This window comes from Anser anser, assembly GCF_964211835.1.
Source record: "Anser anser genome assembly, chromosome: 1".
Taxonomy (NCBI): Eukaryota; Metazoa; Chordata; class Aves; order Anseriformes; family Anatidae; genus Anser; species Anser anser.
The window spans coordinates 45,730,082-45,743,300 of NC_139720.1; the positions used below are offsets into that span (position 1 = coordinate 45,730,082).

The window sequence follows — 13,219 nt, forward strand, 5'->3', positions numbered from 1 at the left end:
CAACCAAAACAAACTAAGAAGTCAAACTATACCATTAACCTTAGGTTTATCTCAACTGTTTAAAATGAGAAGCAGCAGCATTACATCTCTGCTCACAGTACTTTGATATGAAACCGTTATCCCAGAACTTCACAACAAACCTCATAAGAACAGGGATGAGATATGGTCGATGCTCCATTTTTACTACTGCATTCTCCTCAGAAATACTGAAATGGACTATTTCTTCTTTAAAGCTCTTGTCCTCCAGTAGTCTTTGCAAGTTCTCCCTGGGAGTAATAAATATTGTTTGTGGGCAGGTGGGGGCTGTCAAAACAGACACTCACACATACACACACACACACAACTATCTATCAACTTCTCTATCTATACTGTAGATAAATTATTAAAGTACCATGTTCCCACCCTTTTGACAAAAAATACTTAAAAGTCAGCAAGTTTAAGCTAATTATGTAGGCAAGTACCTCCTGGACACATTCTGAAGAGATTATTTAACTACAAACGACAGTTTTATGCTGCTATTTTCACTGGGTGGTTATAAATCATCACGACAAAACACCTCTTTGAAAATGATGCAACAAACTATTGCATGACAGAATGGAAAGCATTGCCCTTTTCCACTAAAAAAAAAAAAAGGGGGGGACACGGACCCACATCTTGGCCATTTTTCCTGTTTTAGGTAGGAAATATATAGCTAGTTAAAATTACAATTTATACATGTTTCTTCAAACAGTCAAGGCTGTCTCTCTCTCTGAGGCAACTGATTCCAAGTAAACTTTTGCTATGACAGCAGGCTCATTCACTGGTACTAAAATAATATAAAGGTTTTTACCTGTATGGCAGTAGATGAGGATGTTTGTATGTCATGATACAGTCAAGAGCTATTCTCTGCACGTTCTGGTCTTGATGGGACAGTAACTGCAGTTGATAAAACAAACAAAATGAGGCCCTATGTAGAAGACAAGTTCTTAACAAAAATAATGAAACTACTCAAAGCTTCCAAGCTCAAGCAGGTTTTGGGCTACCTTACCAAAACGGAAACAGAATGTGTGTTGTCAGTATAAAGCCAAGGTGCAAATACGTAACCGTCACTCATAAAAAGCAGACATAGCTGCTGGTAGTTCACATATACTTTCCCCTGCCCCCCCCCCCTCCAGGAGGATAGTTATAATACTTGTTTTTTCATAATCATCTTTTCAACCACCATCAGCTTGAGTTTTCAATCTCAGTTGTATATCTGCTAAGACAATTAAAAAGCTGGCTAATCAAACAATCCCAAGACACCTGCCTTTCTTTTCTCTGACAAACATAAAACACTCACTGGACTTGATATGCAAAGTCTCACTGAGATTCACCCTCTCTAGAAGATGAATCCTCACAGCCTAGGCACGAAGAAATACAGGTCACTTCCCCATGCTGCACCCTTATCAGCTCTTCAGTCTCCTACCAAACAGCACAGGCTAGAATCATCAAAGGCCACTTTGCCATGACGTCCCTACGCCAGATGGACACACCAGTGATAATAAATATGCTGTCACAGAACTGAAAAACAGTAAGTGATTAAGTAATCTCTTTTTTTTTTTTTTTTTTTTTTAAATATTGGGCTGTTCTTCACATGCTGCTTTGACCTGCACACATCTGCTCAGTGTTTTCCTAAGCATACAGGCAAGCAAACACGTAGACCAACTGTTCCTACACAAAACTCTGAGGTTGACTGAAATTAAATGGATGGTCACCAGAGATTCTCAGGTTTGGGAGCTAATGGACCTTCCAACTTCCACACCAAGCACCTGATGAAACCCAGAGAACTAGCAATACTATAGCGTACTACTTAATACAGTTCTACAGCCCACTGACCATAACCTCAGAGAATACAAACTGGGAACAACCAGAGCAAAACCCAATTATCTGAACAAATCCAGAACCAACAAAATACAATAAAATTAATAAAATGCACTCTTTAAGGATCTAAGACTTAGGAATGCTCTTAAGAACCATATTTTTAACAATTCCTTCAGAGAAATCTCTCAAAAAGCAATCTTATCAAACTGAACATTCCTCACGAAAAAATTAATTCATTATTTTTTTTAATGTTATTTTTTATAGACTGGTTTCTCCCATCGCATTTCTTAGATTTTTTTCCTGCTTTCCTTATTCAAAGTTAGAAGAGACAGGCATTATCTAGGCTCTGCTCTTTAATCCTTGTTTGCTGCTTATTCACTTAATATCTGTTTATCTTTAGTTTCAATTTTGTTGATACTGATAGTGAGTAAATACACTACGCACAACCAGTGCACACGCCTATGCCAGGCTAAGGACTTGTAACATCAGCCACTAAAACTAAACAAACAAAATAAAAAGAGAGACACTCAAGAGAGATTTGTTTTTCCTCTCCCTTTCTGCAGAAGTATGTTTTTCCATAGTGACAGGCATGGCTGCACTTCCCTTCTCCAAATGCCGGAGAGGATGAGGATCCTGAATTTTCCACATTTTGCATCTCAAGTCACAATGGGGAACGCTGAAAGCTGTAGGACTGTAACAATTTTGGAAGAACAGCTGATGCAAAATGATCCACTGTTCACACTGGCCATGCTCTCTACAGATACAACACTGTATGTGAAGAACAAATCTCTTTGGCTCTTCATCAGGCTTTGGGTTCAAAATCCTCTTCCAGATGATGCTGTGCAAGTGGAACAGACTCTCCTTACAGCCACTCCTCCACATTGCCAAAGCCTGCTACCTTTTCTGTTGCCAGATCTGTTCACATGAGCCAGTCCTGGCAAACTAAGCCAGCATAAACCTGCTTGAGATGTCTAAGGGGGCTTGCTTCAACTAAAGACTGCTAGGAATCCCTCTCAAGCACAGCTCCTTTTCCAGCTACCAGCCATGGCTTCAGAAAATGATACACTTTTGCTGTCATAGGCACTGCAGACAAGAAAGGGTGCATTTATTAGCAGTAATTCTAAATGCCAGAAAAGAGCATCACCTGGGTATATAATGCATTTAACTTCTGCTCCAGATACAATGCACGAGGATTCGAGAATTTAGAGAAAACTTGTAAGTGAGCTATTAGTTGCCTGTAAAACAAAATAAATCAATTATTTTTTTAAATGTCTAAAAGAAACAATCCCATATTATCACAAACGTATGGGGAACATTTAATAAAATTGATTAACAAGAAGGAAAAAATAACAGGATCCCAAGTCCATAGGTCTCCATTTCAGAGCCACAGCAGGCTGTATCCTGTTCTCTCCCCTAAGCCGTTTCTCCCAGGTGTCACTGCACTGTACAGAGAAGGCCATTTCCTCAGTAGCACCAGCTGGGCTCAGTCTTTGGTGAGAAAGGAATACAAACAGTGAGGATGTGGCTTTCTTCTTTCTCCCAGCTCAGCCTGGAACACCAAACAGCTGAATTTACCTCTTTATTTACTTTTCCTTAGCTGCTGCCCATCTTTCTCCTACCAGCACAAAGGGCTGCGTTTAGGCACAGAGGACGCCTGGACTCCAGGCTGCAGGCACAGTTGGGAGTCAATTCCAAAATGAGGCCGTATCACCCCAAATCTGCCCTGTTTCCACTTTGTAGTAGGGAAGAGAGGTGACCAGCATAAGGAAGGCAGAAGATCTCATCTACCACGTGCACGGTGGGGCTGGCAGAGGTGGTCCTCATTCAGCAGCTGCCCACGGTGGCTTACACTCAACTCTCCAGACATTCAGCTGGTCCATGGCCGGGCTGAGCCAAAGGGTGAGAACGACACCTGCTGGCAGCCCCACACCGAGCACGGGGCAGGCGTGGGTCCTTCTGCTGCCTCCGCCAGACCTGGTGGGCTCCAGCAAACCACCCTCAGCAAGGGTCCCGGGGCACAGCCCCCACCAGAGCTCTCCTCCTGCAGCACAGAGTGAGCAGCACAAACTGCTCACCGCCAGGATGAAGAGAGGTTACTCCAGAACTCATTAACAAGTCTCCAGTAAATCTTTCATGGGTTTGTTACTGCTACCAGGAACTAATGTTTCTACTTACGCACATTGACATTCTGAGATGGAAGTTTTAAAAAAAAAATCTTGGACTGTCACTGTATTTTAATTGCTGCTAATTTACAGATAAAAAGCAGAATCTAAGAACAAAATGAAACACCTATAAGAAGCCTGGGATTAAATGACAATACAGGTTATATCTCAAATACCCATGATATTGCCAACATGTAAGGTGACATTTCACTTGTCTGTCATATCAAGCACCACCCGCTGCAAAAAATAAAATAAAAATTAAAAATTAAAAAAAGTAAAATAAAGGCAAGATACAAAGCTGTGTGAAGTAACTGTAATGACATTTGGCAGAGGTCATCGCGGTAAAGAGGCTCTCATTAAAGATATCATGGAGAATTCGTAGAGACCCAAGTTCTCCGTGTACTCAGTACTGTAAAACAGTAACATTACAATGCCATGTAGCTTCAGTTTAAAACATCAAAAAATGAAAATATCAAGGCACAAAAATCTGTGTCCACAAGATAATGACTGGGACCAAGATTTTTAACTGGTAGGTAATGGCAGAATCCCAGTAGTAAACTACCTAAGTAATTTTTCAATGTGTTTGACAATGCCCATGGTTTTAAAAGACCAACAAATACAAACAGAAAAGCAAGGATAGAGCAGGTACTTAAAAACATCTTCAGAATACAACATAAGTTTTACTTAAAGTAACACAAGCCAAAATTGTCAGATGGCAGGTAATGATATAACGATAAATCCTAGGCCAGGCCTTCGGATATCTGTTGCTGTGCAAGCAGAGTTTGTTACTCTAAAATGCTTATAACTCACTGTAAAAACAAAAAACAAAAACAAAAAAAAACAAAATACAAGCGAAGGAAGAAAAAGGAATATATATATGTAAACACAGCTTTTAATCTTGATACAAGCCACTCAATCTGCCTTTCCACAAAAGCACTACCAATGGAAAACTAAAAATACTTACTTAGCAGCAGCTCTTCTTGTTTTCTTTTTTGGAAGCCCTACAGTAACTGGTTCTCCTTCTTCCTTTTCTTCCTCCTCTTCCTCCATAGTAACATCATTTACTTCTTCATTAGATAACTCTTTTGCTGCTACTGCACCACTAGTCTTCTTTCTAAGATCCTGAGTTGGAGCCACTAATGAATCTGCTGGGTAGTACTCATTTCTGTGTTGAAAAAAAAAAAAAAAAGAAAATACGAAGAAGGAATTAAGAAACATGTTTCAGGGTTCAGGGTTTCAGAAACTGAACAATCTAGTGTTCTCGTATTCTCATAATTAATGGTGCTGTGTCTTGGGACACTACCTGGCTAAAAATTCACAAAGGAGTCCACTTCAGTAAGTACAAGCTACTTTGCCTACAAATTGCAGAGATGTTAGGTAGTAACCGTATACACTAAAGGAGACTGGAGGTACCGGGCAGAAAAGGGAAAAAAGAAGCAAACTTTTTTTGAGAATTATTTTTTGAATTATGAGAAGTCTGTAAAGAGGCTTTGTGGAGGGCAGGGGGTGCATGTCCTACCAGACTGCAGTTTTTTTCAGGAAGGCAAGCAAAACATTTTTTTTAATTACAGAAAAGGACTGTCAGAAACCCTTCTTGGCCATGAGATCACCCCACATGCATCATACTATTTGAAATGTGCGTGCATGCAAGCACATCTCTGCTCTCCCTCCAGGGGCAGGAAATTGAACAGCTCAGAATCAACTATTTGGCAGAGTAACTGCTCTGGTAGACAATATATAGGGCTCACAATGCAATTGGACAGTCTTCATCTATTACATAGGAAAATCCACAGAACTACAGAAAATCATCATTACTATGTAGAAAGCACAAGGAAATAAATAGTGCTAACTTGTTTAAACAATCTTTACTGTTTCCAGGAGGAATTGGATCACTCGCTAACAAACACAGTATTTTCCCTACCCCAATCTTTTGTGATTCCAAATTAAAATGTGTTTTCGTTTTAGAAAGCAGAAACTTTACTTTCACTGAAACCATCCCCTTAATGCAGTGATGAGGCTGTGACACTGGCAAGGTGATAAACGAGAGACTGAGTGGCAGAAACATGCTGTCAGTTTAATTTCAGCCTGCCTCTCTTTTGACATCTCTAACAGAATCCACATTTTCCCATTACGATAACTTGTTAATTGAACAGATAGTATATTAGTTATGTATTTAAGAAATAAAGTCTACGAAGAGCTAACCATTGACTAAGCTCAGCAACAGCAGAAACAACTGAATGCAATGCGTCCTCTCAAATAAAAATAAAACTAACTTACCTAATGAACCTCAACAGAAGTGGAGAGAGTTCCCTTGACCGAGGCTCCACCCTGTCTGGAAACTTGTCCAGTGCTTTCCACAGTAGAAAACGGAAGTTTGTGTGGTCCAGCCGCTCACTGCAGTCTGTTCTAGTCCTCAGCTGCTCCAGGAAAACAGTGCCCACCCCTCCTTCTGGCATCTTCTCACTTTCCGTTTCAGCAATGCTTTCCTCCTGTTCATCCAGTTCATTTTGCAGCTCCATTTCTATAAAACAGATGATATGAATTAAGTATCTTTTAGGCTACTTCATAATTGTCAGTAAGTAGCAAGAGATCAGCCCCCCATCATGAAAGTACAACTCCTGACGGCAAGTACCTGTTCAGACAACTGAATTTAACACTGACCTGAAAGACCAACATTGTTCAGAAAGTAATCTAGGATGTCTTACAGCCTTAATTGAGCTCAGTTCTTTTGAATAACAGGAGTCAACAAATGGCCACATACTCACATCTCTGTTGTGAGATTGTGACATAGATTCCATATGCTCACAGATAAACCTCAAGTGTAAACAGACTACACCAAAGAAAAACAGTGTTTGCAGGAATTCCACTGAATCTACAGAGCAGAATGACGGTCTGTCTTATTATACAGATTTCTTTACTGTTCCTCATTAGTCTGGGAAAAGCCAGCCTTAAGCAGAGATGAAGCTGATGCATGGCTTTCCACAACCTCCAACTCCCACCTGTAATACAGGGGCCATTTCTGTCTATTTCTTGGTGTTCAGGACAAAAGGAGACAGTTCTCTCCCAAGCCTTTCCATTCCTGCCCTGGACATGACACTGGCAGTCAAGAGCTCTAGTTCGGAAGTCCTCCATCAAACGTAAATTTGGGGCACATAAAAAATATAATCACATGTCATTCACAATTAGCTGGGTTACTGTCAAAACACCATGTAGGAGCTGTGACTTACCAGCATAGACAGCAGCCCTCTCCAAATGTTCATAAAAGACCTTCCAGAACTGTTTATTCTCCATTTCCTTTGCATGAGAACTAACAAAACATAAGCATGAAATTAGAAGAAAAAAGAATGCCATACGTCAAGGGAAGTTAATAATTAATAAAATCAGAGGCTTTGATTACTGCTTTAATGTGGGTGTCCAAAGACAGGACATCTGCAGGATACAGCTGTAGCACTTCCTTGCCTTCACTCATGGATCCCAAATGTCAATTGTTATTAAAATAATCTGGTTGTATCCCATGACTTCAAATGAACTCAAGTTGAGTGAAACTGTTCTTGAGCTTTTCACTGACTTCTGTACAGTTATATCACATAGAACCAAAGGAAGAATTAGCATGGACATTTCTTTTGAAGAGCTGATTTAATTTTTTTATATTAATTCAGTAGTTTGATGGTGAAAATCCCATCGTTTCTAATCATACAACAAAGGAAAAAAAAAACCACAAGGAGATAAAGTCATGCTAAAAGCAGAGACACTGACTTCAGTATTCAGCTCAGTTGTCACCATGCTAAGTCTTCCTTACTCAATGTTATTAAGGTTTAGAGGTTTTTCAGTAAGGACAGAGAAGTCAGAGATGGATAAACGGAAATGCACTTGAGCATTTGTGAAACACTAATCAAATACTGCTCTCTTGGACTCAAATTCCGATGCTGTTTAACTATATTTGTTGCAAGCTTCCTTTAATAGTGAGAAATTACAAAAATTAAGTTAAAAACTAACAGGCTGTGTAGGCTGTAATTCATCTGAGAGAGAAAATCCGTTTGGAAAGATTTCACACAAAGGCTCTCATGCATAGATCTCTCCAAATCAGATATTTTTACCTCAGCTTTTCTTCACAAAACAATCATCAAAGAATATCCTGAGTTGGAAAGGACCCACAAGGATCACTGAGCCTGACTCCTGGCTCCACATCGGACCACCCAAAAATCAAATAGTATGTCTGAGAGTATTGTCTGAAAGAACTCTGGCAGGCTTGCTGCCTTGGCCTCTTCCCTGGAGAGCCCGTCCCAGTGCCCGACCACCCTCTGGGTGCAGAACCTTTCCCTAACCCCCAGCCTGACCCTCCCCTGTCCCAGCCCCATGCCGTTCCCTCGGGTCCTGTCGCTGTCCCCAGAGAGCAGAGCTCAGCGCCTGCCCCTCCGCTCCCCTCGTGAGGGAGCTGCAGGCCGCCATGAGGCCTCCCCTCAGCCTTCAATGGAAGGAATCATTCTATGAGACAGCCACAGACTGCAGCATCCAACCGCACATACTCACGTTATGAGTTCAATTACAGGATCCCAGAGAGGGCTGAAGTTAATATAAAGCATTCCCAGTAAATACCGAAGAGGCACCTAGAATGGTACGAAACCACCTTGTTGAGATGTTAAAAAGTTGAGATGTTAAAAACAACAGTTAAAGACCAACCAACCACCTCTAACCTTTCTTCTTAAAGAGGAAACTTTGATCAGAGAAATTCTCAGAAGTACTACCCATAATGAAGCGAGTCACACACACCATCGTTTTTTGTTTCACAGTTTCATAAGAAAATTTGTAGACCCCATTAACTCTATGCTGCACTGAGATCTATCCACCGTATCTACATACCATGAACGTGCAAAAACCAGTTCTGCACAGCAATCCAACACGCAGTTGAACTGACCTACAACCCTTCCTCACAAGAGCTTACAAGTTAAGGTAAAAAGAATGATAAAGGTACTGCAACATAAAAATAATTAAAAAAAACCCAACCCAACCCAAACCAAACCAAAAAAACTTCCCACCAAATCCATGAACATCTAGCTAGTAGAACTGTGACCCTTCCAGCATCTAGAAACTGACATCTCCATTTGCTCAGCCATGGAGGAGATGCAACAGACCCAGTTAGACCAGATTTTCATCCTCTAGAAAGATCCAAAAGCTAAGCTCTCCGATGTACCACTGTTGGACCACGCTGAGGGTACAGCAAAGTCAGAATTTTAAATTTGCTCACAATTCACTTCTCCCTGGAATCATTTGCCTTCCTTTGCATGATATCAAAAACTGATTAAACTGATTGTGGGACATTTATCTAGATACCACCATTGTTCTACTAAATATTGAAGCAAACACATTAGTTCCACGGGCAATGGGAGCTGAATTCTTATTAAAAACTCTGCAATTGATATGATGGAATAAGAACAATCTCTTGGAATATGGGAATGTGACAGCTTCCTGTGGACAAGGACTCACCTCCTGCAAAGATCCACTTGGTATTGTAGACTGCACTATATCACATCTTAGTTTCCTCAGATGGAGAAGTTTCTCTCTGTAATCATTCACTGTTGCTGGCACAAGCTCTGCTTGGAGCAATATGGCAAATACTGACTGGAGCTCTCCTGTGCCATCACTCTGAACAAACAAGTTACAGACATTTTGTTAGAGCATCCTTTCTTATTGAAAGGTATTTCAACAAACTACAGTCTGAGCCTTTTTGAACCAGAGAACAAAGTCAAGGGGCTTGCTCTGCTTACCACCACCACTTAGGTATCAAAACTCACACATGTGAAAACTTCAGTAAAATCAGTTAAAACTGGAACGTGAAAGCACAAAATCAGAGGACAGCCTTTGGCAGAAAAATGCTCTGTTTCTGCAAAGCAGGAACCAGTTCACAGTCATCAAAACCAGATTGATTTGAAATGTTAAGTGAGAAGTTTCAGCCCTACCTCAATCACTGTAGAAGGTGGATTCTCAAAATGGTTTAGAATTCGGACAGTCAATAGTCGGACCTGTAAAAAGTGGGAACATACGTCAGAAACATGCAGGAGAATGCAGGCTACATATGCAGACACATACACACCTACAAAGAGGTTAATGTCTTGCACAGGAGGCTGATTTCGCTAGGTTCCTCCTAGAGTTGAGAAACAGATGAGCTCCTCTAGTCTAGCAGGAAATTCAGAATGAATACATTAGGCTCTTGCTCCAAGTCACTTCTAGGGAAGAGGTAAGCGTCCCTGGGCTAAAAGTTAGCCTCTGTAAACTCATGCCCCACAGCAGCCTCTTGGAAATGGACACAGCCCTAAACAGATGCTACAGAAGTAATTGCTTTACAGTCTCACGTTTCTCCCTTCAGCCTTCCTCAAACTCAGTCTACTTAAATTGAATTCTAAAATACAAATCATCTTGCATTTGCTCAAAAAAAACCAGATTACCTTAGAAATACCAGTGGAGATATTAGGCTGCAACTTCTCAAACAACTCCATTAGGTTCCCTTGGGAAAGGGGTTCCTGGCAGCCACACAATGCCAGTCTTGTGTAATAGAGATCAGCCAACAGCAACGCAGAGGGGTCTGATGGAAAAGCACTTAACCAAGAGAGTGTTTTATTAGCATACAGAGAGTATTGCAACAATACAGACATTTGAAAACAAGGCAGTAGCGACAGTAACAGTACTATGGGAAAAATCCACAACTTCATACTCTACTGGCACCACCAGGCCTATCGAGCTGGGGCTAGCTAGTTGGACACACACACACAAATAGCCGCTGAAAACAGATCTGCATAGGTCTGTAAGTGCAGCTGCTGCTGCCAAGGTGACCACTTAGTGATCAACTTCAACGGAAAAATAATTCAGGTTTAGGTGGGACACCAATTCTGCCATTAGCAGGAATCTTGCCTCCCCACACGGAAATCTCCTTCTGCTACCCAACAACCGTCACTCCAAGTGGGATTCACACCCCCAACCCAAAGCTGGCAGAAAAGCACTAGACTGAAGCTCCCTGTCAAGACTTCCTGCTTAATCTGGGCAAGCTGCCTTATCTCCATCACACCTCAGACATGAGCACCATGTTTTCCTAACTGAACAGGATGTTTTGAAGCTCAAGCTACCAGAGACTTGGAGCTGCTCCATCACAATAGCGATGGGAGATGACAAGTTCAACAGGATTTGCTGGAGAGAGATCAACAGTCTCCCTTGGTCCCTCCAGCCACTCAGTTAACACGTGCTAATTTTAAGCAGAAGGGAGTTGTAATAAATTGAAGTGAGCATACAAAACCTAATCCAATTGCAGAGCAAGCACACACATGATTATGTAAGGACACAAGAGAATCCCAACACTGCCAACAGACTGTCAAATCCCAGCCTTTTGACATAACTCAGATTACAATGTCACTGTCCCTTTTATTATTATAACGTAACATACAGTTACTAAATGTAGTGCTCTACATTTGCAGTGTAGTGTAAAACACAAATGTGGTGTTCTAAATATTTGTGCTTACCTAGAAAGCAACGTATTTGACACACTGCTCTTCAGCTGGCTAAGAAAGCTTTGGTTTGCAGAGAAAATGCCACTGAACTGGCATACTATTTATTTGGTTTTCTAAACAAACAATGCCTATGACATTGCTACCATACGTAACCACAATACCAAAGCAAAATGTTGGTACAAGAGAACATACGATCAACAAAAAGACATTTAACGTGCCGCTACATAAAAGTCAAGTCAGCTCTTTGCCATACTAATGAAAATCACTGAGGACCACAGAACAGGCAGAGTTTACTTACGTCACCAAGTTCTTGACACGCTCCACAGGTAACAAATGGAGTATTTCAGAAGACTCTGCCAAACTGAGAAGAGTACTTACAGCTTGGCAGGCCACGAACAGGCTTCCTGGAGCAAAGAGAACAAGAACAGCCTGTATATTTACTCAGGTCTCAATGACTTGTGTTTGCATGGTGCTTGACCATCTTGAAATGGCTAGAGTCACAGAGATAGAGTAACACGTGGATCCCAGAACTGGTATGTGTATTTTCTAACCATTATCATAACCCATAAAGGAAATGCTCCTCTGGCTATCAAAGTAAATGTCTACTCCAGCAAGCCAGCATTGAAAGCTGTGAGCATCTCCCAGTTTGCATCTGCCTCTGTCACACCCACGTACACAGGAAGCAGAGGTCTGGAGCTAAGCCCTGTTGTAGGAGTCTCAGACAGCTTTATGCTACAAATGGCTGTATGAGCCCATCAGCTCCACCTTGTCAGATAAAAGCCAGCTCCAGCTGGCTCCAAAAAGGGACACAATGCTGGTTGGGCCTCTGGGAGAGCAGACTTAATAAAGGGAAAAATGCACCCAAAAGCAGCTGAGAGAAAGGAATGAGAAAATGTGAGAGAGAACCAGCCCTGCAGGCCCCAAGGTCAGTGCAGCAGGAGGGCAGAAGGTGCTCCAGGCACGCAGCAGCACTTCCCGTGCAGCCCGTGGAGGAGCCCCCGGTGGAGCAGGCTGTCCCCCTGCAGCCCATGGGTCCCACACGGAGCAGATCTCCACGCTGCAGCCCGTGGAGGAGCCCCCGGTGGAGCAGGTGGATGTGGCCTGCAGGAGGCTGCGGCCCATGGAGAGCCCCCGCAGGAGCAGGCCCCGGGCCGGAGCTGCAGCCCGTGGAGAGGAGCCCACGCAGGAGCAGGGGGTCTGGGGGGAGCTGCCGCCTGTGGGGAGACACGTGGCGCCACACGGAGCAGGGGCAGAGAGTGACCATGAAGGAGCAGCAGAGACAAAGCATTAGGGACTGACCGCAGCCCCCATTCCCTGTTTCCCTGCACCGCTCAGAGGAGAAGAGGTAGAATACGGTGGATGGGAGCAGGGGAAAGTGTTTCTAGTTTACTTTCAGTTCTCGCTGCTCCAATGTAATTTATTGCCTATTGCTAATAGACTAATCTCCCCAGACTAAGTCTATTTTGCTCATGACAGTAATTGGTGAGGGATCTCCCTGTCCTCATCTCAACCCTTAAGCCTTTTTTCATCACATTTTCTCCCCCATTCTTCTGAGGATGGGGAGTAAGAAAGCAGTGAGATGGAGTGTAGCTAGCCACCAGTGTGAAACCACCATAATGGCATGCAGAAATGAAGAAAAGCTACGCGAAATAACATGAATGAAACACTCAGAAGAAGAAAATACATACTGATGGTACCATTCAGGCACTTTTAAACTTTCAC

The 13,219-nt window shown here is 42.2% G+C and overlaps 1 protein-coding gene across 1 annotated transcript in view; it reads right to left on the reverse strand.

The window, feature by feature from the left end:
* Positions 1 to 13,219, reverse strand: part of UTP20 (UTP20 small subunit processome component) — a 63,579-nt gene that overhangs the window by 34,884 nt on the left and 15,476 nt on the right. The window contains exons 15-25 of the mRNA XM_083821201.1: positions 11,796 to 11,901; positions 10,445 to 10,595; positions 9,959 to 10,021; positions 9,486 to 9,644; positions 8,532 to 8,608; positions 7,229 to 7,308; positions 6,279 to 6,522; positions 4,966 to 5,166; positions 2,984 to 3,074; positions 830 to 915; positions 141 to 266 (exon numbers count right to left, since the gene is read on the reverse strand). Of these exons, the coding sequence (XP_083677327.1) occupies positions 141 to 266; positions 830 to 915; positions 2,984 to 3,074; positions 4,966 to 5,166; positions 6,279 to 6,522; positions 7,229 to 7,308; positions 8,532 to 8,608; positions 9,486 to 9,644; positions 9,959 to 10,021; positions 10,445 to 10,595; positions 11,796 to 11,901 (1,384 nt within the window). The remainder of the gene's footprint in view (positions 1 to 140; positions 267 to 829; positions 916 to 2,983; positions 3,075 to 4,965; positions 5,167 to 6,278; positions 6,523 to 7,228; positions 7,309 to 8,531; positions 8,609 to 9,485; positions 9,645 to 9,958; positions 10,022 to 10,444; positions 10,596 to 11,795; positions 11,902 to 13,219) is intronic.